We start from the raw sequence: 27,182 nt of genomic DNA, 5'->3' as shown, positions 1-27,182 counted from the left end.
GAATGATAACAGTTACCAAAAACATCAAGCTGCTTTTGAAAAATATTAATTCTGCTCTATAAATGTTCTCATAATTTTCTCTAAATGTTGAAAATGGTTAAATGTGTTTAAATGTTTATATTCCCTCATGAAAGAGGAAATACAGAAAGTCTGTCTGGCTCTATGTTTGTCTGTCTGAGGGTTAGCGTCATTTTTGTTGCAAACATGGGCACGTTTCCGTTTGTGTATCGTATGCGTGTGTAATGGAGACAGTATGCTTGTGTTGGTGTCACCAATGTTAACTTACTACTTACTGAATTTACTGAAGGTACCCCGCACAGTATTCCAACAGGACGCATGACATTAAACTCAGAAACAGTGAAATAAACGCAATGATGCCTGGATTTAACAGATTTACCTTTTAATCATGGTATAAATCATTCTATTTAGCCTTGTTATAACATCGGTATTTACTGCCTTTCAGGTTTATATTGTTTTATGCGGTTTAGCGTCTTGTTTTGCAGACAATGTCATCCACGGATACGCTTGCGGATGTGTATTGCATGCGAGTGTGCTGCAGACTGTTTGTTGGTGTACAAGACTCCTTGCGATGCTACCTTACTCCTTACTGAAATACCATGGCAAAGGCATCCAGCACTGTACTCCAACAGGTCATATTATACTGACAACGGAATAACCAGCTGTTGCTTTGATTTTGGTTTTTCCACGCCATGGGTCAAAACTCATAGTATTGTAAACAATGATCCATATTTGAAGATTAACGAACTTACAAGTAAGTTCTGAAAGTTAAAATTTTGTGAAACCACGTTTTACTGTATACCAACATTGAAAGGCTGTGTATCGCTCTTTCCTGTGAAGACTGATCAGTTTAAGAACACTTTGTATTTCAAAATATCAAAATATGTTTATAATGAAGGCAAAACACTTTTTGTATAGAAATTTCAAAACGACGACAAAACTGGATACTGGTTAAATTTCCTATTTCCTGAATATCTTCAAAGTATATTTACAATGAAGGCAAAAACGTTATGTGTACAGATTCAAAAGAAGACAAAACAATGAATTAAAAAAATCTTATATCCTGTATATCTATAAAATATTATTACAATAAAGACAAAAACAAAAGATATAGAGATTCAAAACTGTATATATGAAACATTTCTGATTGTTCTCGACAATTGCATTCCTGATGTAAGAACACAGGTTAAGCTACTGATGTTACGAACAATAAAGACCAGATATAAACAAGTGATTCTTGGTCTTATATATAATTGACGTTTACGTATATAATCGAGTCAACTAAAATGGGTCGCCTTCCACCGAAATAAGCGACGTGGAAAAAAGAATTATTTAGATACTACAATAGATGAAAATAATGACAAACAGTCCCGGCTGTGTTAAGGAAGTGCACGCCTGATTATGAAGTGTTTTCCACATCAGTACGTATATAACATATCGATGCTGGGTAGGAAATCTGTGACAGCAATATACGTCAGATAATCAGCTATACTTTGTTAAACTGCTCGAATAAAACTACCTTATTTACAATGGTATCTTTGGTGCCTGATGTCCGAAAAGTACATAATAACAAATTACCCAGACAATGGATTTACGCTGCGTGAGGACATCCAATCCACATTATAATAATTCGAGGTGGTGATAGGGCCTTTGCAACCAGCCAACATCGTACAGCTCAGTAGACTGGAACAAGCGGAGTAAAGTATCCTGCTCAAAGATATAACATAGTGCCGTGCCGCGACTCGAATCCGCAACCCTTCGGTCACGAGCCCGGCGTCCTACCGCTAGACTAACGTGCCTTCTTTATATAGGATATTAATAATTTGTTATGTTGGTATTTTGATGACAGTTTTAAAGTTTATGATACAGTAAATAATGAAGTTATACAAGACAACATACGTATGAGGCACGCGATAAAGATTGATTATAACATTTTATTAAATATATTAGATATGATTTAAAACGGTTTTATTCCTTTCTAGATAGATTAAGTGCTTTACAGTGTATATGAACAAATAATATAATAATTACAATCAAAATATACTTTAGATAGTACATTATTAAATACAATTTTGAGGAATTTTAACTGCTAGTCCTATTCCACCTGACTAAAACCTCCCTATGTGTGTATGCTTGCGTGTGTGCAGTTCCTTTTGTAATGGGAAGACACAGATCTCCACCGCCCATATTCCTACCCCACAGCAGAGGGCACAGAAGAACACCGTCACCCACACCTCGTCACATAAACATAATATAACAATCTGCCTCTAGTTGGCCATCTGCTTGTTTGAAATAGGAATATTTAATCATTAAACCATTAACAGAACAATTATTAAAGCGTACCTCGTAGTCTGGCTGTGCCACTGACTGGATTGTACCAATACCTTGGTACACCTTCCACCACGTGATGTGTTCCTTTCCAGTAGACACCAATAAATCCGGGTACTTCGGGTTGAAATGTATGTCGCATATGACGTCAACATTTATCTAAAAAAAATATTCACACCTAAACGTCATTGAATAGTCAAAATAGTGGTATTAGTTCGCATTTCAAAAACATTGTAGTCAATCAATTTCCATTTAAGATGGGGCCACTTCTACTGGGGGGGTCATAACATTGTGGCTGTACATTCATCAAAATTCAGCCCTTACCGACACCCATTTATAGCCAATATAAAGCAGAACGTTGTATGGCCACGATCAGGGAAAAAAACCTACAACCATCCATGCATGGGTGCGCAACAATACAGTAGGCATTGTAAAGTAGGGCGTTAGTAAAAGAACAGAAGCAGTTAGAAAGAAAACACAAAATGTTTCTATCTCAAAAGTGGAACAGGTGTAGCGGACTTATTGTAATAGCATTTGTGTCTCGAAGTAAACCGGCTTCCCATACATGTCTTGGGAATGAGTGAAAAGATGATGGTGACATGGCGTACACTAAGATACATATACCGATGATATTGTTTTGTCTGTAGTTTATACAACTCATAGTTGGGGAACTAAGTCATCTCGATAACTTAGATTCACGTAATTCCATCGATAACCTTGGCCTCCTTATTTATGAGTCAGCAGAAAAAAAAATCGTTTCGCATGTACAGGTCAACTTTATGATAACTAAGGAAAAATAGCTTCATTAAGACGTTTGTATTTGTGAGCTGTTCATATCTAAAAAATACAAATGTACACGAACGGAAACAAAGAAGCATAGAAACATTTATTAGTTCTGGTCCTACGGTTTTCCTGTGGGAAGGGGGAGGGGTCTGTGTTGCATTTGCCTTGTGCTTGTTTATTTGCAAACTGAATATATATTGAATATCTTGGGGGGGGGGGGGAGAGTAATAACTAATGAAATATTTTGAAACGATAAAGCTTACAACGATGTTCACACAGAGAGCGAAGCTATTAACAAATTGTCATTGAGTCAATGATAGTGTGTTTTGTTGTTCACTTAAATAGTTTTTGACCATGAATGCACGGTTCACAAGCGGAGCATCCCTTATCCTATCAATATCAGTGTCTATTATATTAATGTCGGGTAATTTCTTATATTGATAGAATTATCTATAATGTAACAGACAGCACTACGTGACAGACGGTAATAAGTGAATTCGACAAAGCCAACGGGATATGGTTGGGACCATGTCTGGCTTGTTTCCAAAGGTAAGGTTGTCAGTTACACGACAATAATTAAATAAAGGCAAAACATGAACACATTCAAACGTGCTATGGGCCATGGGTCATGTGTGCAACTCTCCAAATCGAAACATTTTTATTCAATTTTTGCATTTTGTTTTACTTTTGTTGAGCGGAATTGCCGTTATACAAAATTTGATTCAATAATTTATTGCGCATATTTAAATAACTGCTAACAGTCAACCATAAAAATGCATTTTTTTATTTTGTGTGTTGCTTTAATTTCCAATGAGTTTGTGTTATAGTCTAAAACTTCTCCCACAAACTCAAACAGGCGAAACTGACAACAACTGCAAAGTGTCATACTAGACTTCATTGGTGGGTTATATTTACACGTGTGTAAATATGATATACTGTTTTGTTTCAGTTTATATCGGACATGAGTCCTTTTATTTAATTTCAATTCAAAGACTAAAATGTTAACGATGACGTTACAAACGGGAACTGAATCCGGACGTTCTCGTAAATGTCAGTGACCCATGACTAAACCACCGGATCGTTCTCTATATCTGTTAGTATACGTTTATGTTAACACAAAATATACAAAGAAAAAGGTTCAAGAATGAATTAATGAGTCCATGTTAAACACATTTTACTACTTTTAAATAAAGCCATAGCATCGGACAAAGATTTAAAAACATTTTTTAAAAAAAAAAAAAAAAAAAAAATTATGTAAATGTCATAACAATATATTTCAATTTATTTCTTTTATACCAAAACAATGGGCAACAGGTTTAGATAACTTAAGATGCATTTCATTGAATCTTTAATGACAGAGAGAGAGGGTGGGAGGGGTCTCTTACTCCGATATGTGTTTGGTTTAGTCTATTGTGTTTACCGTCCTATTAACAGCTTAGAACCTAGATTGTTTATTGTCTAATGTTTCTGAAAATAAACAATTAAGCATGTCCCTCATTCATTTATGAATGGTAATATTGCCAAGCAAGGCGTTAGGAAACAAACTACTTCTTAGAAGTAGAGAGAAAATATAATGATAGCACATTTTGCAATTGGGTTTCTTAAATACCACCTGCGCAGGGAACAAAGCGGGAAATCACGATCTGCAGCGGTTGGTACGGTAGTACTAAAGGTAGTAAGCGTTCTAACGATAAATATAAACATCCCAATTTTGTTTTCATATCAAACGTTATATCGTGAACGTTTGACACCGGGATGGCAGCGGGCTACACACGAAATTATTAAATAGTTCAAAGTCAGAATGCTTGTCAGACCAGCGAAAGTTTGACACTGAACAAGTCATGGACTTGTACAGTGAAAGTTTAACAGCACGGAGGAAGTCTGAAGAGTTAACATAGCTGCATGGACATCGCCATTCAGTCATTATCTGATTATATATAGCATAAAGAACTCCTTATGACGTATATAGAGTTAACATGTGATCGATACATTTCCGCTATACACAAGACATGCCTTATTGAGTTCCTTACATGTCTGTAAACTATATTGATACATAAACAAGTAAACATAACTATATACTACCTTCACTCTGACGTCACATCTCTTAAGCACATCAAACACATTATAACACATGGATAAAGGAACAGTACAGGGAGTGGCGGACATTGTTACACATTATCTAGTTGTCCTATTATTTGTCAATCTGATTATTGTCTACACGTTTACTACAGCGTCTGTCTGTAATAAGCTATAAATGGTCATTTACAAATTTCCTTCTGAATTAAAATTAGATTTAATTTATTATTCAGAACAGAACGGTCAATTTACAAGGCAAACAGTGCATGATCTTACAGGGACAAGTATTAGAGAAGGCAATAACGTAAGTGAATAAGGAGGAAAGGATGGTTCGGTTTTATTTTGTTTAACGTCCTATTAACAGCGGAGGTCAATTCAGGACGTAGGGGGAAAGGAAGTAACCTTTACCCTCTTAGCAGGGAAGAAACCCTCACCCTAACTGTCTTAGCAAGGAAGTAACCTTAACCCTACTCATCTTAGTAAACAATTAACCATAACCCTAACCCTCTTAGCAAGGAGGTAACCTAACCATCTTCGCGAGGAGGTAACCCTAACCCTTACCATCTTAGCAAGGAGGTAACCTAACCCTGTTAGCAAGCAAGTAATCCTAACCCTAACCCTCTTAGCAAGGAGGTAATCTAACCCTCTTAATAAGCAAGTAACCCTATCCCTAACCCTCTTTGCAAGCAAGTAAACCTAACCTTAACCCTCTTAGCAAGGAAGTAACCATAACACTAACCCTCTTAGCAAGCAAGTAACCATAACCCTAACCCTCTTAGCAAGCAAGTAACCATAACACTAATCCTCTTAGCAAGCAAGTAACCATAACACTAACCCTCTTGGCAAGCAAGTAACCATAACACTAACCCTCTTAGCAAGCAAGTAACCATAACACTAACCCTCTTAGCAAGGGTGACAGAACGAACCTTTTTTAGGGACCATTGGTTAGTCGTTCGTTATTGTATTTCATAAATTTCGATATCAACTGTAGAATTAGTCTTACCGTTGTCTCGCCGATCAGCGTCCCTGATCCAACATCCCATATAGTTAGTTTCTTCTCTAAGCTGTTGTCTATTGCTGCTAACACGTCCTAAATCGGACAAAAATATATTGCATACCGGCTGTCTTCTATATGATCGTTCACAAGTAGAATTTGATCATAACTTTTACGAATAAGAATAATTGTAACGGCAAATGTGATCCCGGAATGAGCTGAGTTTTCCCCGGAAATCCTACAGATACAGAAATGTAGTCAGCAGTGTATTCGGCACACATGACTTCAATGCTCAATATATCGTCAAAAGGGGAACAACCTTTATTTCACTCATGTTGGTACAATACAGCAACAGGTAAAGGGAGACTACTCACCATACACATCCTACTATTGTTTGGTTCTGTATACAATAAGTGTGTGCTGCTCACAATTTATAGAATAGTGTAAAATGGATTTGTTTTTGCTCTTGAATGAGTGAACAAAATCTACATGGCTCGAAAAAAGTCGGTTTAGTCAACAATGTAAGGATGATTTGGTAAAACTTAACGAGAGGTTGATGTTTTAACGATTTTAAGATTCTTGAAATGATACAGCTTGCAATAAATATATACCATTCTAATAAATAATTAACTGTCGGTTAAGATAGATCATGAGAGAAAACCACGACTGAACGGCCATTTCTTTTGTCTGACAATAAAAAAAGTTTTCCTTTTATTACAATACAATCATCGAAGAAAATATCCATCCCAATACCTCACCACTCTCGTTTATAACGTTAGAACAATTATTGTCCATTGCAGACACAAAATAAATTATTAATATATCTGAACCACATAAAATAGCTGAACCGTATTGAATATTTAACAACATTTAAGAAAAAAACCACTTTGTGGAGAATATTTCGGTGTAATATATTTTCGAAAGTTCAATATACCTGTCCGTTAGCGAACGACAGGGACATGACTGCTTTCTGGAACCTGCCTTCCCCGAGCACACACATCGTCTGTAGGCTGTCTACCCGCCATACCCGGATGTGGGCCTGAAATGATCAACAACATTGATAATAAGATTTCTGGAGACATCAACCCTAGTTTTCTGTAAAATCTTAATTGAAATTCTTCATCAGATAACATAAGTAATATTTGTCTTACTTCTCCTAGTCACAGATCAACTTTTCTTCAAGAATAGACAGTCAGAGCCATTGATGGCATTTGGGAAAACGCCGGAACCAGTCGAAGATCACAAGACGTGGTCGAAGAGTTCCAATGAAAACAAATGTAGTGATGTAACCTGACGGTCAATCAATGTTGTTTGGTGGTGCTTGGGAGATGAACGCTAGACACAAGTGAGTGTACCTTTAAATTTGGTTTTAGGTACAGTACTCCAAACAATTGTTACGCTGTGTCATACCGCTGTTACGTCCTTCTATGACTCATCGGTGTCGCTAGGGTCTAACCTACTGCTGATGCAGAAAGGAATGTAACTAAAACCCCTTGATTTATGAATTTACAAAATGAAATGAGTTCTTATAATTTTTTAACTAATATTGAGTAACGTGGGTATATTATGAACCTTGCCATGTCACTACTTAACTAAATACCAAGCTGACAGCAAACCTTTGTAATGAAGAAAACTACTTTCTTTGTCTACACTCTTGTGCAAAACTACTTTCTTTGTCTACACTCTTGAAAAATAAAATTAAGACACGCACGTGACAAAAATATAGACATGAGATATAATTAATCGTATTTAACTTAAGTAACCCCAATCACTATAGTAATAAACGAAACCTATCATATTTTAAATGTAAGACTGACTACAAATACGATCATAAAGCATTCTACCACAAGCGTATGTTTAAAACTAACATGCATATGATATGAAATTGAGTCCTCATCCAATTATAATATTAAACTTTCACAACGGAGAAAGAATCATATTTATATTATTGGTATAAAAAGAAAATATAATTCATATTTACACTGATATTGTCTTTCCCAGCATACTGTCCCGAGGCGACCACTGACAAGTTGGAATGTACTGCAATACTGTGTGATGTAACGATTACATGGTTTTAGAACAACATCACGGAACGAGACGGACACAATATCACAATTAACTAAACTTTATCCACATTTTGCCAATATTGTCAAATACTACTTTACTATACCCAATTTTAAATAAGAGTGTGTATGGCCATACTAGTAATGCAATTGAAGCTTGAAGAGTGGAATAAGAATGAAATATTATTATAAATTATTATATGCTCAAAAGGTTATTCGAAATTTGCTATTGACGGGGGAAATATTGGTAAAATTAACACTTATCATATTTGTAGTTTGACATGAAAGAAATGACAAACTGAAACAAGTCATTATTTTTATGATACAATTTTAACGTAAGTATTTAAAAAAATCATATGTTAAATTCTAAAATACTGTCCAAAATTGACAATTTTAATCATAATCAAATGTGTATAGTTTCTTTGTCAACCATTGAAATAAATCTTTTGCAGTGTAAATATATTATTGTTTTCCTCTATCAACACATTATATAGTGAACAAAATATGGTCGCTTCTAAATAGTCACACGATGCTTTAGTATTCGGGGACTATAGGGTTCATTGACAATAACATGCATGTCATTAACACATCATGGGAATAAAGGGAATTTAACCAATCAGCTTCCTCGTACCATTTAATATCCTCGGTGTGTTCCCGGTAGTGTCGCTGTCTGTGACTGGTCCGGTCGTACAGCACGGCGATCTTAGACACAAAGTACACTACGTCATCATTTCCGAGAACGTGGATATTGGACCGGCAGTCGTTACCACGGTAACCGTATCTAAACAAAAATATATCGTTAAAATAACATTTTTTTTTAAATTGAGTCATGTACAGTCAATTACTTATAAACTGCAGATGCGGTGTATGATTTGAATAAAGACCATTTGAAGATTTAGGGGCCATTCCTTTTTAGACAGGGAAATTAATATACAGACAACTTAATCTTTCAGAAACCTCTTACACGCTTGTTTTCCACTTCAACATTAAATCCGTCGTCCCTATTGCTGACATTGTCCCCGTGAATATTGCCTGGACTCCATGGTGTGTTAACCGTCTTATATCATTTGTTTGACTTTATTCTCTGTCACAGATGGATAAGACAAGTGATTATTCTTCTTTTACTGGGCACAAGAAGACAGATCACACGCGGATTAACTTAAAAATCTACCACTTCGCAAAATACCATAATGCCAATCCCTGTTTAACAGTTAAACACTACCGTTGGTTAAAGATTCACCTGTCTACAACATATAGCCATTATAAATAGTCTATCATTAGTGTCCCCAACAGGAAAGAAAATGTAAGAATAAAGTTCGACCGATTAATTAAGTAAACAAATTATCGTGTAATCACTTACACCCATTCCAGGGCCAGTCTTTCCTGAGGTGGGTCTAGGGTTGCCTCGTCCTTATCATAGTTAGCCGGCTTAAGCAGTTTAATCGTCTGCTCCCCGAGCTTGATGCATAGCATTCCACCATCTTCCTCCTCCTTCTCCTTCACAACCCTACTTTTGTCCTCTTCTGAAAATATAGAATTCAGTCCTGTTAAAAATGCTTAAAGAAAAAAAACCTGTTTAAGTGTTAAAGATGAAATGGTGAACTGGCAGGAAGCAAGTTGACGTGTAGTTATTGCTGTGTTTATCTGGAGAATGCTGAATACATCTTTTAACCATTTAACTGATCTGAAAATGCGGTAGACGGCATTCTGAAGATAATAAACATAAAAAGATAGCAACATTGTAATCTTTATTTAGACATGCAAAAGCGTGTTTAATGCAAAACGCGCTAATGTTGTCGATAACATGACAAATAGATTCGTCAATTCGTTTCCATTTCAGACGAAATTTATAAAAGTTTCTTATCATTTAATTTGTCCCATGTTGAGTTTACACGTGCAATTGTTAGCCTCGTTCCACGAATCTATTTTAAAATAAAAGCTCATCTAAATTCCTATATACAACTTTTAGGTCATGTGACCAAAGCGTATGTCATCTGAGTAGATAAATTTTTACCGGCAAGTAACACTTTGACCTAAATCGGGTGTCGCTCATGAAGCAGAAGACGCTTACCATTCTGGAACACCTGGTCTTACTCTGTATATACTTCTGCAAGGATCACCATGTAAATTGTGTATAATGAGATATGTTGTCCCCTGTTTTATCTATTTCGAGTTCGAACTACAATGTTGTAGACACATCGGTATTTTTCTACGTTTTGACAGTAGAGGGTTACATTTAGAACTGCATTCATTAAGATACTTCACGTTTCGTGTCGTTTGTAGAGTTGTCAGCCTGTTTGGATGTATTCTCGCCAGACTTCCTGTCCTCTTCAACAGGTTCTGCTTTAGCTTCCACCTCCAACTTCTTTTTACCTTTAGCAAATATTCATGAAATTAGTAATAATAACGCTTAAAATTATAAGCTGACTTTGTATTACATCCTATCACTATACCTTACCATGTAAATAAAACTTTCGTATTCCACGGATACATTGTTATCTATAAACATGTATTTGAAGATGAATGTAACTCACGTGACTGTGATTGTACAATTTGGTAATAGATCTAGCAAACAAGAACTGAATTACACTTCCTCATACAGCTGTTTCGTCCTTCTAGGACTTGTCAGTGATGCTAGGGGTCAAAATATTGGAAACCCAAATAATCTAAACTATTGCTGAAAGAGATGGGCAGGTGCTAAAACTCCTTAATTATGAAAAGTAGACAGCAAAAATGTAACACTTCACTGCATTCAATATGACTCTAAGACATATGTGTTTTCGTGTTAGGATATTTTGCATTACGTTTTTGCACAAAGTCAACACAGTTTAATTACATATCCGACGTGTTGTTACAGTCTAACTTCCATAAATCAAACTTCAAATAATTCATTGATAATGTGAACTTACGGTAAAGTCCGGATTGTTCTCTTTATATAACACTACTGATAATACATCAAACATTTATGACTCGAATTTCTCGCTGTTTCGCCTTTAATCAAGGTCTAATCTTAAAAAATATGGAAAATTACAGCTAATAAATCGAAGTAAATAAAAACATTAACGAGAACATATTGGAAACGTTTATTACATTGAATCCAATATTTATAGATTTCATATAATTTTTCTTGCCATGTGATGTCAGTTTAAACAAGATCAAAACTATATTTGATAATACTGCATTTTACACTTGACAACCCCTGGTTCTGTCCTTAGAACAAATGAATTGGTATTTGGTTTGCCAAAATATAAAATTGTTAACATAATGCTGTATATGAACATTTGTATATGATGACATCTGGAATATATATATATATATACATTATGAGATATCTGTTTTCTGGAGAAAAAAAAATGTTTCCAGTCTGCGAAAGAAACGAAAGGAGGTACAAAGTTTCATGGTTCAATCTGTAAAAAATAGATATATAACTCCATACGTAATGGAAAAATTCACACTGAAAAAATAAATCTCCAAAACATCGTAAATATTAATAATTAAAATAGGGAAATACAAAAATGAAAGGTAAATGACAACAAACAAATGAAATAAAAAATAAGAAATCGTTTGGGATATGTAAACATAACGGGATATATCACGTGACATCACACCTTACACACGTCACCCTGTGACGTCATACCTGATATAAACGACCTGACGGAATGAATGAATCCGGAAGATGTCTTCACCAGTCCCTTCATCTTGCGCATGTCTAAACAGAGTCGGTCAGTGTGGAAGGAAGAGCATGCGTATAGACTAAGACAGTTACATACTAACAGAGAGATGTGGGATTCAGAAGTGGTAACAACATACTCGTAATCATCGATTACCCAAACCCTGAATATAACCCGACTCCACGACCCAATATCCCGATTTCAACTCAAGCCATAACCTTGTAGCACCCTCGCTCTAGCTAAATACGTATACTCTGATTCACATCCCACCACTCTACCCACCGATACGGCGTCCCATGTTCTAGCACCCTCGCTCCAGCTAAATACGTATACTCTGATTCACATCCCACCACTCTACCCAACAATACGGCGTCCCATGTTACCGCTATTTACGGTGCTTCACATCAAGTCTGTGACCCATTCGTCCTCATTGTGTCTGAAAGTCAGGCCCTGATTCACTTCGAGACCATCCTAAACTAAGCACCATGTACAATTAATCCCACAAAGGTATGGGGTCACCTGCCCGACCACGTGGGTTTCCTCCAGATACTCCGTTTTCCTCCCACAACAATACCCCCCGCGTGCTAACATCCGGGCCAACAAGAGTGATTAATATAAGTTGAAATAACTTGTTAATTGTTGTGAAATAAATAGAGTTTATAATCAATCCCACACTCCTACATAAAATATCAAGAGCAATTGATATGGAATCTATTTCAGTCAATGTCCTACACTCGACCCTGACCCATTTACACCAAAATACTCTCCTTATAGCCTATCGTTTCACATTCTCTCAGTGGCAGCACATATCCGCCAATCCATATGCAAGGCCCAGGCTTAACCCTATAATGGACGAAACCTTTCCCTAGCCCCTACCCTACATTGTACCCGACAGTAAAATTCGAGCCAGTTAAAATGTCCTCAATATCAGCCTTATGTCGTTTTTTTTGCTATTTCGCATAGCCTCTGGTCTCATCCTTTCTGTCTCTCTCAAAACCATGTTTTGTAGTCAGGACACCAATTATTGTCATGTCTTACCATTTGCCCTTTTTATCTCACTCTTCCACAATTACCCCACATCCATACCTTGATCATCAAACATTACCACACATGCTTGTCCTAGGCTCGGTTATAACCAGAATACGGACGTCAAGCCTCATCAATCAATCACTCATACTCCACATTTGTAACTAACTCCTCAACCCATTCTTTATTCCTTAACCCTTTACCCACAATCATACATTACTCCTCAACCAGTACTTATTAGTAATACCTTACTCCTCAACGATTACCCCACATTCAGTCACCTGCCACTGGCGGTTCAGGCTGCTGATGCTTCAGGGGCGAAATGAAGAATGGTTTTCACCGTTTTGTTTATATGTTTGATTTTCGACCTGCACTCTTTTCTGCATATCAGAAACAAAATATTACACTTATTATTTAAGTGTTCCTTCGTTTAAAGAACCACATCCAATTCAATTATATATAATGTAGTCGTTCCATACACTTGAGAATGTAAGGAAGGACAACTCCCCTGACTGCCAAATGTGTAAACATATATAATAGCAGATAAAGATGTATAATCAGAAGAACACAATCATGCGAAACAGGTATGAAAGTATACTACAGATGTAAGATAATAGCTCATTTCAATGCTTATATGTAAGATTTCTAAATAAAATACACATGTATATGGATATACCTGTAAAATATATAGTCAGAGCTAAATATTAGAAAATGTCTACAAATGTTTCAAGACAAAGAACATGTGGAAACTTTGTGCGTGTGACACAATTACACCACAAGCATAAACAGTGAAGAGCACGTGCGCCTCTAGCTAGATTTATTTTGAGATTGAAATAATACAACAGGACCATTCAGATATTTGTGTAATAAAGTAGACTTGAAATAACTAAAACTTACTCTCTGTGTGTTTCAGGGACTTCGCTGCCTCACTCGACTCTATAGCCGGTTTATCTTCGGTTTTGTCCGTGTTGTCATTTTTCGGTTGTTTAGCTATTTCCGGTTTGTCGACGTCTTCCTGCTTGGTTTCGCTTTGTGGAACATCTTTTTTACTGTTCGGAAGGTTTCCCTCTTTGGAATTTGGTCGGGACACCTCTTCTGTCTTCACCGGCTTGGAATTATTTGCTAATTGGGCATCAGGTTGAACCTTTTCTTCTTTTTTAACCGGTTCTCCCGATAAAGGTTCCTGATTTTTTTCCGGTTTTTTGTCATTGTCTTTCGCTGCTTCATTTGGAGTTTCCTCCTTCTTTTTTGCATTTCGGACTTTAGAAAGGGATGCCTTTAAAACAAATGTATACGTTTTTAATAGAATATATACAAGAATAAAACGTATACTCTTAAAACGTACAGGTATTGGACTAATGAATGGAAGGCTGGGCGCACCTGGAACAATTTAACTGATTTCTCAAAATATATGGTATTATAAAATAGTATATAATAAGAAATCAAATCAGCATTGTCTCGAAAATAGAAAATTGAGCCCATTGAATTATAAAATTGATTCGAGGACGAGAAAACATTTGAGACTGCGGTAGTTGAAAAACAAGCATTGTCATGAACAAAATTCTTGTCACCTTTTTACTTAAAAGCTTGCCGATGAGTTTTGACTTCGTCTCCTCTGACAGCTCGACAATGGGGTCGGCTTGGATCCGGGCTTTTTTTGCCTGTTCTGGTAACTCGGCCATTTCCGGATGTTTCTTCCATGCTGTTTCCTGTGCCTTCTCCAGGAAGCTTAGGAACTCAGGCCAGCTTAAATTCGAACGTGCAATATGTTACTTCATGAAACATATGTATTACTAGTGTTTATAATTCAAAGGCTTTTACTCACAACATATGTATGTTATATGAAATAATATATATATCTACATCATATAAACTCTTTCAAGTTCAGAATACTAGGATGTATCTTGGGCAACTCATCATACGAGGACTGCTCAAGTTTTATAAGATAAGTGGAAGATGTTGTTCCGATCACACCGCTTGACAACTATTAAGCATATTGCTAATACACACACCCTATCCTGACCTTGTTGCTCCCATCACAGCGCTTGACCAGTAGTGACACTATTGTTGTTGTACAAGCAAGACTATAACAGTATTGTACATGCCACCCACGACCAGTAGTGACACTATTGCTAGTGGACATACCTGACCCTGCCGTTGTTATCACCATCACATCGTCTGACCAGTGCCTTCAGTAGAGCACCATACACAGGCACGTTCCTACGCCCACAGATGTCAAACATCTACATCAACAGATCACGTGATTATCGTTATATTGGTGTACTTAGGTAAGTGATGCAATGATTAAAGGTAGCACTATAGAACGGACTAAATAACCAAGCCTCCTTTTCCCGGATTTGCTACCCCTAACCCCGCCCCCAAATAAAGGACATCCGGTATACCGGATATCAAAGTGCCGTAACAACTACATAGATGGATGTTTTGCTACAATCGCGATTACAACATTAGCATACAAGAAGGTTAACTAATGAAATCGCGTCCAGAGTGTTTACAACTAGTGGTGAACCAAAAATGTTTACAAACACCTGGAAAGTTTATCCTATGAGTTCGGAGTGATAAAACCTATAGTAGTTGTGGGAGAATAGGATAAACCCAGTACATGCTGCAGCTGACGATTTCTGTTCAGTTCACAGGTTTTACTTTTGTGCCTTCTACCGGGGAAAACGAAAACGACTAAAGTACACATACTGAATACTAAACCTATTGCAGCATTGGACATATTTGGTTCTCTCTTTTTGTCTCACTTCTTCCGTGTCCTATCGCCACGTATTTGGACAAGAATGTCGTTTTTTGCAATAACTCGATTTGACGTTAATGTATCCTAAACAACACAAATCAATGTCCTAAAATTGGTATTTACTAATGCTTTCTGCTTGACGTTCAGCTTTGCGTGTGTCGTGAGTATAGCAGTGACTCTAGCGAATTAGTACACTGCTTTACCTACGACCGGCTTTGGCAATGAACCCTAACATTATTAGAACTGACCTCAGTCTTGTCGACCCGGCCAGTCTTATCGCGGTCCTTGTATTGGAAGGCCTCCCGTAGCTCAGGAAGGTCAAAAAAGGTATTACTGCGCACGAGTAGGTCCTCTAACCGCGCCAAAATGTCATTGTCCTTCTCTTCCGGGGTCATTTCCGGTCTGGGGATCATGTCGTTCCTGCTTTGTAACGCCATCACACTGTCCCTGCCTGGTAATGTAAAACAGAGTATTTATTTTAGAAACGGTCCAGTCGGGTTGTGATATGGCTTGGATGTCAAAACAAATAACCATAGTTCATACAGATTTCACTATTAGATAAATTGTAAACACTGACCAGGTCTCATCAATGTCCTGTCATAGTTAAATACGTTAGTATGCGGAACCGTCAGCAAATCAGATAGTAGTATGCTAAAAAATTACGGCCAGGTTTTGCTCACCTTTAGCTCAGCCTTTGTCATTGTATAAAATAAATATAAACCAAGTTTTATCAGAATCCGGTTATATTTGGAAAGCTATAATTTAGAAACTGTCAACTGATCACAGTATGCAAGTTAATTGTATGCAGATTTGCTCATGTTCAAACCTAGACTCAGTCGTTGTATTGTGTACAAGTATATAAAAATTCATAAAAAGTACGATATTTAAGCAACAGTGTTTACGAACGGACGCTCTACATACTATAAAACGCCCCTTTAATTTTTTAAAACAAAAAAGGTAGGCGGAGAGTTGACCTTAACCACTACTGACCTGGTAATTTGAAATCATAGACGAGCCAGCCTTGAGGGCGATTCTATTGGCCATTACCTGAACGAGTATGTGCCTCCGTCATGTATCTATACATCTTCTCAAAGTCAACGCCCTGCTGGTCCTCGAATCTCCCCAGTAGGATCTGTACCACTCTGTTAGACAGCTTCACGTGGTTCTCCTGTCGTAATCACACACAGTCGAAATGCAAATGTCTTATTGGTAAAATTAATCATTGAATTTTTAACGGGCCATCAACACAGAAGTAGTATTAAGGGCTTGTGAAAGTAGACACAACATGTAACATGTAAAATGAAATCAAATCAAATAAACGGAAAGATAAAAGATAAACGTCAACTCGAAAAGCAAACGAAGCTATTTCAAGGTTTTTTAAGTAAAGACGGCACTTAAACTTGAGGTAAAAGATCAGGTGATTACACGAGATTAATGTATGTTATTGTGACAATTTCCAAGGAACTGAATTGTTCGATCTGAAATGTCCCAATTTAAACTAGATCTTCCAGGCTACAAACTGCTACACAGTTTTGTTCTGATTTGCATACCAGGGCACCTAAACCGGTATTCCTAGCCATTTTACGTGACCTTTGACCTACCTGAAATGCCTGACCGAGGTCCTTCTGTGACACTCTCAGTTCTACGTTACTGTAGTGACGGAGACTCATGTGTACCGCCCGAAGGCGCTGTCGGCTGTAATCCCGGAGGTGTTCGGCTATGTATTGTAGCGCTTTCTCCTCAGGATCATTCACGTCCTGTATCGCTACAATACAGCACACATTTAAATAAGAAAGAAATCGCGTCAGTCTAGACACAAATGCGCAAAGAATGAAAATTCCTTACTTAGAACATTTTAGCTTCCGACGAAAATGTAAGTGTTCCATTTCTGATATTTAGGAAAGACTTTTAAATAATGCTTATATGTCATGCTTATTTGTCGTTATATGTTGAGGTTTCAGTCACCTATCAACCTGTACGAGGGACTGGATGCCCATAGGCTAATATGTGGTAGAGTATGGAAACTTCTTATCCCATATTTTGTAATGACAACTTGTTGACGAGCTATTTATCAAAACACCTTAAAACATGTAATATTTGAGTATACTAGGAGTTTTATAACTTTTAATACTCAATTTGTATTGTATTCCAATTACAGTAAAGTCTGTAAAGAAAACGTCTTAATAAATACCACTCGTAAGTATACTGCGAACTTAAAGGTGTTAGAGGAGTTCCGATCACACTTACGCTCTCTCTTAAATGTGTTGGGTGTTTCAACAATTTCTGTGGCCTTCGGAGTCTTTCTACCCTTTTTATCCGTTGTTCGGACATTCCTCCTTGTATCCTGTGGTAACAAAACAAAAATTACAGACATTTATTGAAAGTGTTTAACGGAAAGATGGTGTTCTTTCATTTTCGCCAAAATTATATGTCTTAAAGTTTAATGGCATCGGTTTCAATACAAAAACTGTCGATTATTCTGCGCATGTTTGGGATAAAAGAAACTATTGCAGCACAATATCGTTGGAAACCGTCTACAGTCTCCTATAAAATCAGAATTGTCTGCGCAGGGGTCCTATATGAGGCACGGTAGTCTGGTGGTAGGACACGGTGCTCGTGACCGAAGGATTGCGGTTCCGAGTGTCACGTAACGGCACTATGTTGTATCTTTAAACAAGATACTTTACTCCGTTTGTTCCAATCTATTCAGCTATTAATGAGTACGTGGTTGGGAAGCGCTTGAATTGTAGAATGCTAGCTGTGAACGCCGAAATGGCAGCACCGGTTGTATGCTTACCAGGGAGTTGAGAAAGATATTGGCTGGTTGCAAAGGCCCTATAACCACGGATAATAATTTGTGAACCGCTTTGAGACGACCTACGAACTAGGTGATGATAAAGCGGTATATAAGAACCTCGTATTATTATTATTATTATATGCATGTCGCCTCTCACGACATAGGAATGTCTGTACAGGTGTCCTATATATATATCGCCTCTTGCGACATGCATTAAGATAAAACAGGCCTATTGTTTGTCCCCTATCATACAGGGGTATAAAACAACCGGCCTGATTCTGATGAAAACGACTGTCAAAATACACGTTAACAGTGTAGGCGGGGGAAGGTTATAACTATCAAGAACCGTAGTGTTTACGATTATAAAAATCGAAATTGTCAAGTTGAGAGAACAGTGTTGACTGGATTTCGAACATAAATGACTTATCTCGCTAGTTGTTGATGTGTTGATGTTGAAAGGTACTAATGGATAAAGCTACCCGCAGAAAAAATGGGTTCACTTATGTTAGCCAGCCTAAAATAGGAATTGTTTTGGCAAATTTGTAAAGTAGCATTTAACACAATCATAAAAATATTCTAATCCTGAAACAAGATAATGTGAATTAAAAAATAATATGAAGTATGATAAAAAAATCGAGAAATACTGATTACCTTATCATCAACATTGTCTGGCTGGTTTCTTTTCCAAGGCGTGTTTGATCGCGCGCTTTTCACTCTAGACCTCGCTGAACCGGAAACGTTTTGATTTGCAGGCATTTCGGGATCACTTGCGTCACTTCCGGAACTGTACTAAACAGACATGGAATAATATTCATGTATACAAAATATGCCAAGATGGAAAAAGTCAAATAGACGATTAACAAATAATAACGGCGACAAAAGACAGTTCGGACTCACTTCTGCTCCTTTATTAAATAAATATGGAGATTAACAAAGTGAAATATATAGACAATAGACAAGCAAAAAATGCTACCTTAATGTAAACACATGACTCTATTTAATTACTTACTACGACGCTTGTTTTTGGATTTTGCACCATAGGAATGTTACTTTTCGTTAACAAATTCATTGTATGCAACTTTATAACCTACATGTGATTTTTTATTGATATCCATCTCGGTAACTTCTTCCAGCTTCAGATGCAAATTAGAGTCCTTCCCGCCATTCGACGACGGTATTTCGACCTCCTTTTCTTTTTCATCGGTTTTAACGGCATCCTGTTTAATTTCCCCTTTAACCTCGTTCTGGCCGTTACTTCCTTTTCCATTCGGAACTTCTCTTATTTGGTTTACTTTGGGCTGTTTCTGAGATTTTGGTTTGGCGTACACCCTGTATTGGCTATCCGGAGATGGTTTGATCTTGTTTAGTTTAGACGTACCACTAAACAATGACAATGACTCCTCCATTATTTTAGCATACGTGTCCTTTGAATGATGGTGGATAGTATCCACGTATCCCTTTCGTTTTTAATCCTCTTAGTCAACTTTCATGTTTTAAATGAAAAATAAATATTGATAACAACGTATATTTATCATAGTGTAATGTCCATGCTGATACTTTTAAGCTCTCGGTTTTTACCGGATTCACAATTATTGTCCAGTAGGTTTAGAAATAAAGCACCTGCACTTTTAACTATGGCCACAGTATTTTGTCGACGCGTCTGTATACGTCAGAGGTACCTCTCCATACCTAAACACCATTATAAATTATATCTCTGGTAGTATCCATACTCGGGTCCGGGAGTGATATTAAGTCATGGTTATATTTCATATCCTTGTCTGATGCCAATTATTCCCAAGAATCTATCTGGTGTTAACAGTTCGTATGATAATCAATATTGTATTTATAGTATAAACAAACGACACGTTCGAAAGGTTTCCTTTTATCTCACTGATGATCAAGTAAGTTCCCTTCGCTCCATGCAAGGTTACACCACAAGATATATCTTTCCACAAGTTCGACCTTCCTAAAACATCCTCCAAATTCGACTGATACCCTTTCTTCTATTTGCACACGGTACTTAGCTCTATATCGGGGTATCGCTGTCCCAGTTCCACTTCACACATGTCTGTTCTAACAAGTCACAAATCGTTAGCAACAATGATGGAAGTCAACGGGACTCCAACATACAGATTAACGCTACTTTCGCGTAATTGAAAATGCCAGCAGACACAGTTGGAATAATTCAACTCTGTTGATAAAGGCACTACTACTCATGTAATGCAAACAAACTTTCTTATCTAAATATTATGTTGATTTTCGATCAGATATCCGTCCTAATTGCGACATTGGTAGATTCCTATTGACATTTATTTAACGCCGACTACACCTTACCTGGTCCGGTTACAGAGCCATAGGTAACGAACAAACAAACACAGTTACACAGCCAACACACACATAGAACAGTATTGTGTTAAATGGTCAATGTTTTTTAATGATCCCATTTCTTTGAAAAGGTTTGGAAGGCAAACAGACGCGCTCTACCAGAACATGCCGGACCATTTCCATCAACTGTTCAACTGAGACTTCCATCAATAAGCCGGTGACATTATCTAAATGCAGTAGTTTAGAGCTTTGCACAGGTTTTCTACATGATTGGAGCTGTATGACACCAACACGACAGATCATTAACTCTTTGTAGCCCAGGAATCGGACGTCAGGAGAACGTGATTGAGACTACACCAGTTCAAGCAAGGCGTATGGCGTTATGGAAACCTTAATATGTTTTTGTTTATGTACTGAATCGCCCTTACATGACATAGAAATAACTGGTATGTTTTTCTATGTTTTACGTCATATTGACAGCTATGGTCATTTAAGGACGTGCCAGGTTTTCGTGGTGGAGGATAGCCGGAGTTTCGTTCCCAGAGAAAAAAACACCGAACTACGTCCAGTACCTGGCGACTGCCCCAAAAAGGTCTCGAACCCGCGACCCAGTGGTAGAGGTCTAGTGGTAGCAGAATGCCAGAAGCCTCAACCACTCGGCCACCGCGGCCCCTGACTGCCATGTTAAATGGCTCCAATTATTCTCTAAATAAATATGGTGATGGTTAATAACACATACTGTTTTACCATACATACCTTTCATATAAAAGGGTAGATGTTATCGGATTTCATGATGAGCATTTTGACAGTGTTTCGATGAAAATCGGGGTTTTGCTGTTCGGACAGTTTCCTTCACAAATACAAGAATTGCCGGTTGGAGCTATTCAACGAACATTAGATTTGTGAATGTTTATCACTAAGAAGATAACGTCCCGGAAACTAGGTTCACAACCGTTGGATGATGTATGATTAATGTTCAAACATTAACACTTGACTTGCAGAGATCAACGTTAAGCTGACATGATAAGCCTCTTCTTTGTCCAATATTCCATGGATACATCCAGCTGATTCTGTGACAATAATGGTTTCATTGGAAATTACATCTTATAAATCATACTCCAAAATTATCCACAACACGGGGAATAGCCAGTACTCCATACTTATGAATAACGCTCAAGAAAACAAAAATGGTACTCCATAATTATATTTTACTCCATAACATGAAAAAATATATTCAAATTAATCCTTATAATTGAATCTACTATACACAATCCCTGTTAAAATCCACTTTTATTGATGAACTCTTTTCTTTTAGAAAATATTGCGCTGCTGTATCAACCAATCAAAAGCGACGTTACAAATGGCGACGTCATGTTTTACGTTATGGACTGATAACATATTTTTTTAAGCCAATAAAAATGCTTGTTACAAGCGAGATTAAATTATTATTCCATAATCATCTAATACAACGAGGAAAAGGTATACTCCACAAGCGCACTAACGAAACCCCCAAAACTATGTTCCTCACTTGAAACAAGGGGTTCTCCAGAATAATATACAATACGTGAAAAAATGATACTCAATACTGATACATCACAGTAAGGAATAAAAGAATACATCAAAATGGTATTCCACAAGCAGACTAGCAAAGCCTTCAGAATAATGTTCTTCGCCGGCAATAACTGTTTCTCCAGAATTATATACGATATGTGGAATAACTAATATTTCAGAATTGTAAATATCATACAAGAAATAACTAGTACTCCAATATCACACAAGAAATAACTAGTACTCCAGAATAATAAACCACAAAAGGAATGTCTAATACTCCATAAAAATTCACGTCGAAACTTTATATAATCTCCATTAAGTTTATATGTTATTGACTGTAAACGAGGACATAATCATGTTTGAGAAATGCCTCGTTCATAGCTATACGAATACCATATACCATCAATTATCCGTGACACACATGAACATCATGATGATAACGTGGTATGTCAGGTACATCTATCCCAGTTGCTGTAGCCAATTATCCAGTTTATAAGATCTGTGTTGTATTCCTGTTTGCACCTCTCATATAGACAGGACGTATCACTACAACACGTACCTAATAGTTCATTTATCACGTTGGCAGTTATATCTTATGCTCTAGAATCCCTTGTATGTCTCCTGTAAGTCAGAACCATCCGGAATCGAAAATCTCCTGTTAGCCATATCACTGTTACCTTATTTTATTATTGCCTGCTATTCAGAACCAGACAGTCCAAAATCCTGATCATGTCAACTTATTTGGGTAAATATTCATAACATTTCGTAAGGTGTCCATGATGAAATATCATATGTCAATGACACATCAAAAATGAATATTTTAAATTGCATTTGATTGTAAATATTTAAGTTCCTGATTCTGTGAACTAACTATTTGAACAGGAAAACATTGTTTGAAGCAAAGTATATTCAATGGATTTTTATTCAATTTTCTAAAACAAAAACATTTTTACAATTCATAGTACATTCCTAGACACTAGGGGAGTACAAATAAAACCATAACACTTGCTTTAATGCTTTTAGATGATACGTTCCTGTGAAGCGTGCCATCAAGCTGATAATTTTTTATACGAAGGTGTCCTGATGGTACCAGATACCGGGTAAACACGCCTCATTCCACTAACCTCCATCCGTAATGTCCCGTAATGGATGGCCGGCCCGACACGTACTTATCAGGGCCTACTACCTGGATCGTATAGCCGTTATTATAAAGTACAGATAGGCCATTCTAATATCATGTATCGTCACCAAAGTGTATAATAGAACGTGATAAGACGGGAACTGATGGGTGAATGGGGGTACCAGAAGGGGAACGATGTGCGAAAGTATAGCATCTTACCCTGTATTGTGTAATAGTCGAATCTAAAACGGGCATATCCCCGAATACTGGCGCAACTAGAAGGTGAAAGAGGATTATTTCTGACGCCTGTTCAAACGTTTAGATTGGAAGAAATTTCTTCAAACGTGTACATTTGAGAGGGATTTATCCAACATTTCATATGTGCATCAAAGTTAGCAAAGGAGAATATATATTCACACATTTTATTATTCGAGAACGTTATCATGGCGTCATCTTATGTATCGTGAACAGGACAGCGTCATCAATGTTGTCCCATATATCATGCGCCCTTGATAATACCGCAGTGCATTGAGTTCACAGTTATAGGTTATTTTTTTCTAGGAAGTAGAGTGTGAAAGTAAAAGTAATCAATCACTCCTACGTGAAGAAAACAGAAAAATATCAATCTTCAGGATTAGCTGTTCTATAAACCTTAGCACGAGGATTCAGTAGGTTCAGATTTCTCTTGTCTGCAACACAGCAGTGAACATTTCTAATAATCCTGGACTGCTGGTTAATGGAGAGACAGAGGGGTGTATCTCTTATTGTGAAAAAAATCTTGTTACACAACCAATAAGTGTTTCTATGTGATGTTTCGATGACTAGTACGGTATATACTCTTTCACCTTCATCAGACGGTTTGATGAAGTCATCAAAACGTCACATATAACCCTTATTGGTTGTGTTACAAGAATCTTTTCATAATCCATACTTACCAACATATAGAAAATGTTTAGAAAGAAGGGGGTTTAACCCATGCCCAGATACATGTATGTATATACAAAAGTTATGTTTTCAGGTTTTACGCCTTCGCAACTGTAAAGGTAATATATAGATTGAGTACTAACACAGTAAGCCGTGTCCGTAACATTGATCAATGTGTTCTATAGTTTGTATTGGAATGGTGTTGGTTTACAAAATAGATCTAGTGCGTTTAGTCAGACCTGACATATTTGTATTGTACGCATGGAGAGCATGTTTATACGTCGTCATAACTTGCACCATATCATTTTGTTAATGTTCCGAGCAACAAGTAAATGAACGCATAAACTAAATAGTAATCCTTCTCTTTCGTTTCCTATACTTGCATCATGCTGGTCTTTTATATTCTCGACCGTAGGAACAGTTTTCAGCATGCAGTTGTTCGAAAATGTTCAATATAAACGTTTTATTATATGAGGTAAAGATATGACAAGCCGCGGATGCTTTACATTCACGGAATATATTGTAGAAATATACAACGTCAGTGAATTAAGGTTCCGCTTTCAATATCTTCTACCATGTTTCCATTGGCCTTATTGAAATAGCGAATAGTAGACAACCTCTTCTCATATCTCAAATTATCGACAAATCAATTATCAAAATCGATTTATCTGTGGACTTTGTTCTCCGGTTACATTTACTAGACGAAGTCAACAATACCATGTGGTCGATGGCTAATCTAGGATCTGGTGTCAGCCACCATCCCTGGTCCTGTTTGTCCTATATTAAAAACATTGGTTCACATTTAATAACATCTTATTAAAAGGACAAAATAATTTGTGAAATATTCATTCAGTGTAATCCTTTTCCAGGAGAGTGCAAAAATAACAATTACACTTGGTTTTCAAAAATGATGGAAAATGATGTTGTTTTCTGTATAATTGGTAGAGTGACCAGGGTCCAGTAATGTTGTCAAAATTCAAATTATTAAATATAAATTCTCGTCTGATTTCCAATTTGAATATCTCGTCTGACAGAAATGGTAGCCATCGAAAACGAAATCTTATTCAAAATGAGTACTTCAACATATGGTAAACTCTGCTGTAAACTCACAATGTTACATGAACCGAACAAAATCATCCCAATAAACAGATTTTTTTAATTTGTTATGAATATGAAAACAAATTGACTAAAATGCATTTATCACGTGACAGGAGCGATAAGACAACGTTCAAAAATGGGAATATACCACGCGTTATCAACAAAATCCATATCTTGCCGTACAACATCCTCTCTGGGTCAACACCCTAGCATGTATCCTTTAAGAAGTTTGTTTTGGGCGTTTAACATTTCTTCCCCCGTCACCTTTCATATTTGGTAGTATTCACGGAGTTGCAGTTTAACCATAGAATTATTCAACAACGCTTCGTCTTTAATATCTTCCCCAATTTTCACGTGACTGGAAGGATTAAAAAACAGATAACGTTTAAACATGGCACGTTGACGCGCACCATGGAATAGGTATGATCCGAACTGTGCCAAAGAAACTAACAAGACAACAGGCATAAAGGATGACGTACATACCTGGCTTTCTTGCTCCATGGTCGAGTCTTGTATAACATTACCTAGGTACGTTTGCCTTCGCTATGTATATCATTAGTGGTGGTTTTCCATATTTTCGTGTTTGGAATCACAGACTTTTCTTTAATCTCCACTACTGTTTTTCTAGTCAACTTAACGTTGTATACATGATCACCGTCATTCAATACAGAATCGACAAGCACGCAGCAAAGAGACCAAAGTATTGCCGTACAACTCTTCTGATTACTTTGACAAAAAATAAAATATATAAAAGATACGAGTCAGATTTACTTAACAAAAACTGCAATATCATATTTCATCACCAAAGGTTTACTATGCTTAAGGTGTTTGCCTGGACGTAATTACTTCGGCAAACAAGCTTGATTGATTCAGACAGGTTAAAATAAAGGACTCTTTTTATAACTACTACCGGACCTTGTCGCTCACGACTGATTGCGTCCTTCAGGAAAATATTGGAGCCGAGTCTCCAGGCCTATGAACCGGACGGTATAAGGTAAAATGCGGAAATAATTCGCTCAATATGAGCATTCGTTTTCACCGATTTGTCTGATGCCGTTGGTAACAGTATAAATAAAGCTATGAGAAGTATGTTACAGATTGAAAATCTTGACAACAGCTAAGGTCATATAACGACCGTAAAATATACATAATTCGCTTTACGCCCATACCGGTGTAAGGAAAATAGGCCTGCTGGATCCTACACCATGGCCTAATAGGCGACAACTGTGGGGCCCTGCACAATCGAGAGTGGGTTTCTTAGTTAATCTCTGCTTAGGAGTTTGGTTTGGTTTTATTTTGTTAAATTGTATATTAACAGCTAAGGTAATTTAAGGACGTGCCTCTGTGTATGTTGTGGATGCGTACATGTGTGTATGTATGCCGGAGAAACGGTATGTTGGGTGCTTGCCCCCTTATGATAGCGCGGATCTGATGCCGACTGAATAGTACCATTTCACTCAGATACAACTCAGGCACTGATCTACTGTTTTCAACGCAACGCATAGGATCTATTTCGCTAGCTTTCTTTTCGGTTGTGTTTCCTTAGGAACCTGTCTTCATTTGACCTAAGATGTCGCGAGAAAGCTATATATACCCTATATTTGTATATACAAACAAATAAACGAAACATATTACGTAGGTATTAATGCA

General features: G+C 37.0%; 1 protein-coding gene across 1 annotated transcript in view; it reads right to left on the bottom strand.

Annotated features, from left to right (window-relative positions):
* LOC110458927 (echinoderm microtubule-associated protein-like 1) overlaps positions 1–26,052 on the bottom strand; it is a 52,983-nt gene extending 26,931 nt beyond the window's left edge. The window contains exons 1-17 of the mRNA XM_021510909.1: positions 26,016–26,052; positions 19,166–19,303; positions 17,965–18,061; positions 17,319–17,482; positions 16,765–16,885; positions 15,966–16,168; positions 15,105–15,202; positions 14,531–14,705; positions 13,857–14,235; positions 11,900–11,971; positions 10,528–10,635; positions 9,623–9,785; positions 8,894–9,043; positions 8,181–8,247; positions 7,134–7,238; positions 6,209–6,295; positions 2,362–2,505 (exon numbers count right to left, since the gene is read on the bottom strand). Coding sequence (XP_021366584.1) covers positions 2,362–2,505; positions 6,209–6,295; positions 7,134–7,238; positions 8,181–8,247; positions 8,894–9,043; positions 9,623–9,785; positions 10,528–10,635; positions 11,900–11,971; positions 13,857–14,235; positions 14,531–14,705; positions 15,105–15,202; positions 15,966–16,168; positions 16,765–16,885; positions 17,319–17,482; positions 17,965–18,061; positions 19,166–19,303; positions 26,016–26,033 — 2,289 coding nt within the window. The 5' untranslated portion in view covers positions 26,034–26,052. The remainder of the gene's footprint in view (positions 1–2,361; positions 2,506–6,208; positions 6,296–7,133; positions 7,239–8,180; positions 8,248–8,893; positions 9,044–9,622; positions 9,786–10,527; positions 10,636–11,899; positions 11,972–13,856; positions 14,236–14,530; positions 14,706–15,104; positions 15,203–15,965; positions 16,169–16,764; positions 16,886–17,318; positions 17,483–17,964; positions 18,062–19,165; positions 19,304–26,015) is intronic.
* Between the last annotated feature and the right edge of the window lie 1,130 nt (positions 26,053–27,182).

The sequence above is a fragment of the Mizuhopecten yessoensis genome, unplaced genomic scaffold (genome assembly GCF_002113885.1).
Source record: "Mizuhopecten yessoensis strain PY_sf001 unplaced genomic scaffold, ASM211388v2 scaffold1311, whole genome shotgun sequence".
In the NCBI taxonomy this organism is placed as follows: Eukaryota; Metazoa; Mollusca; class Bivalvia; order Pectinida; family Pectinidae; genus Mizuhopecten; species Mizuhopecten yessoensis.
Note: the sequence above shows the minus strand (reverse complement) of the source record. Positions and strands in the feature narration are given on the sequence as shown.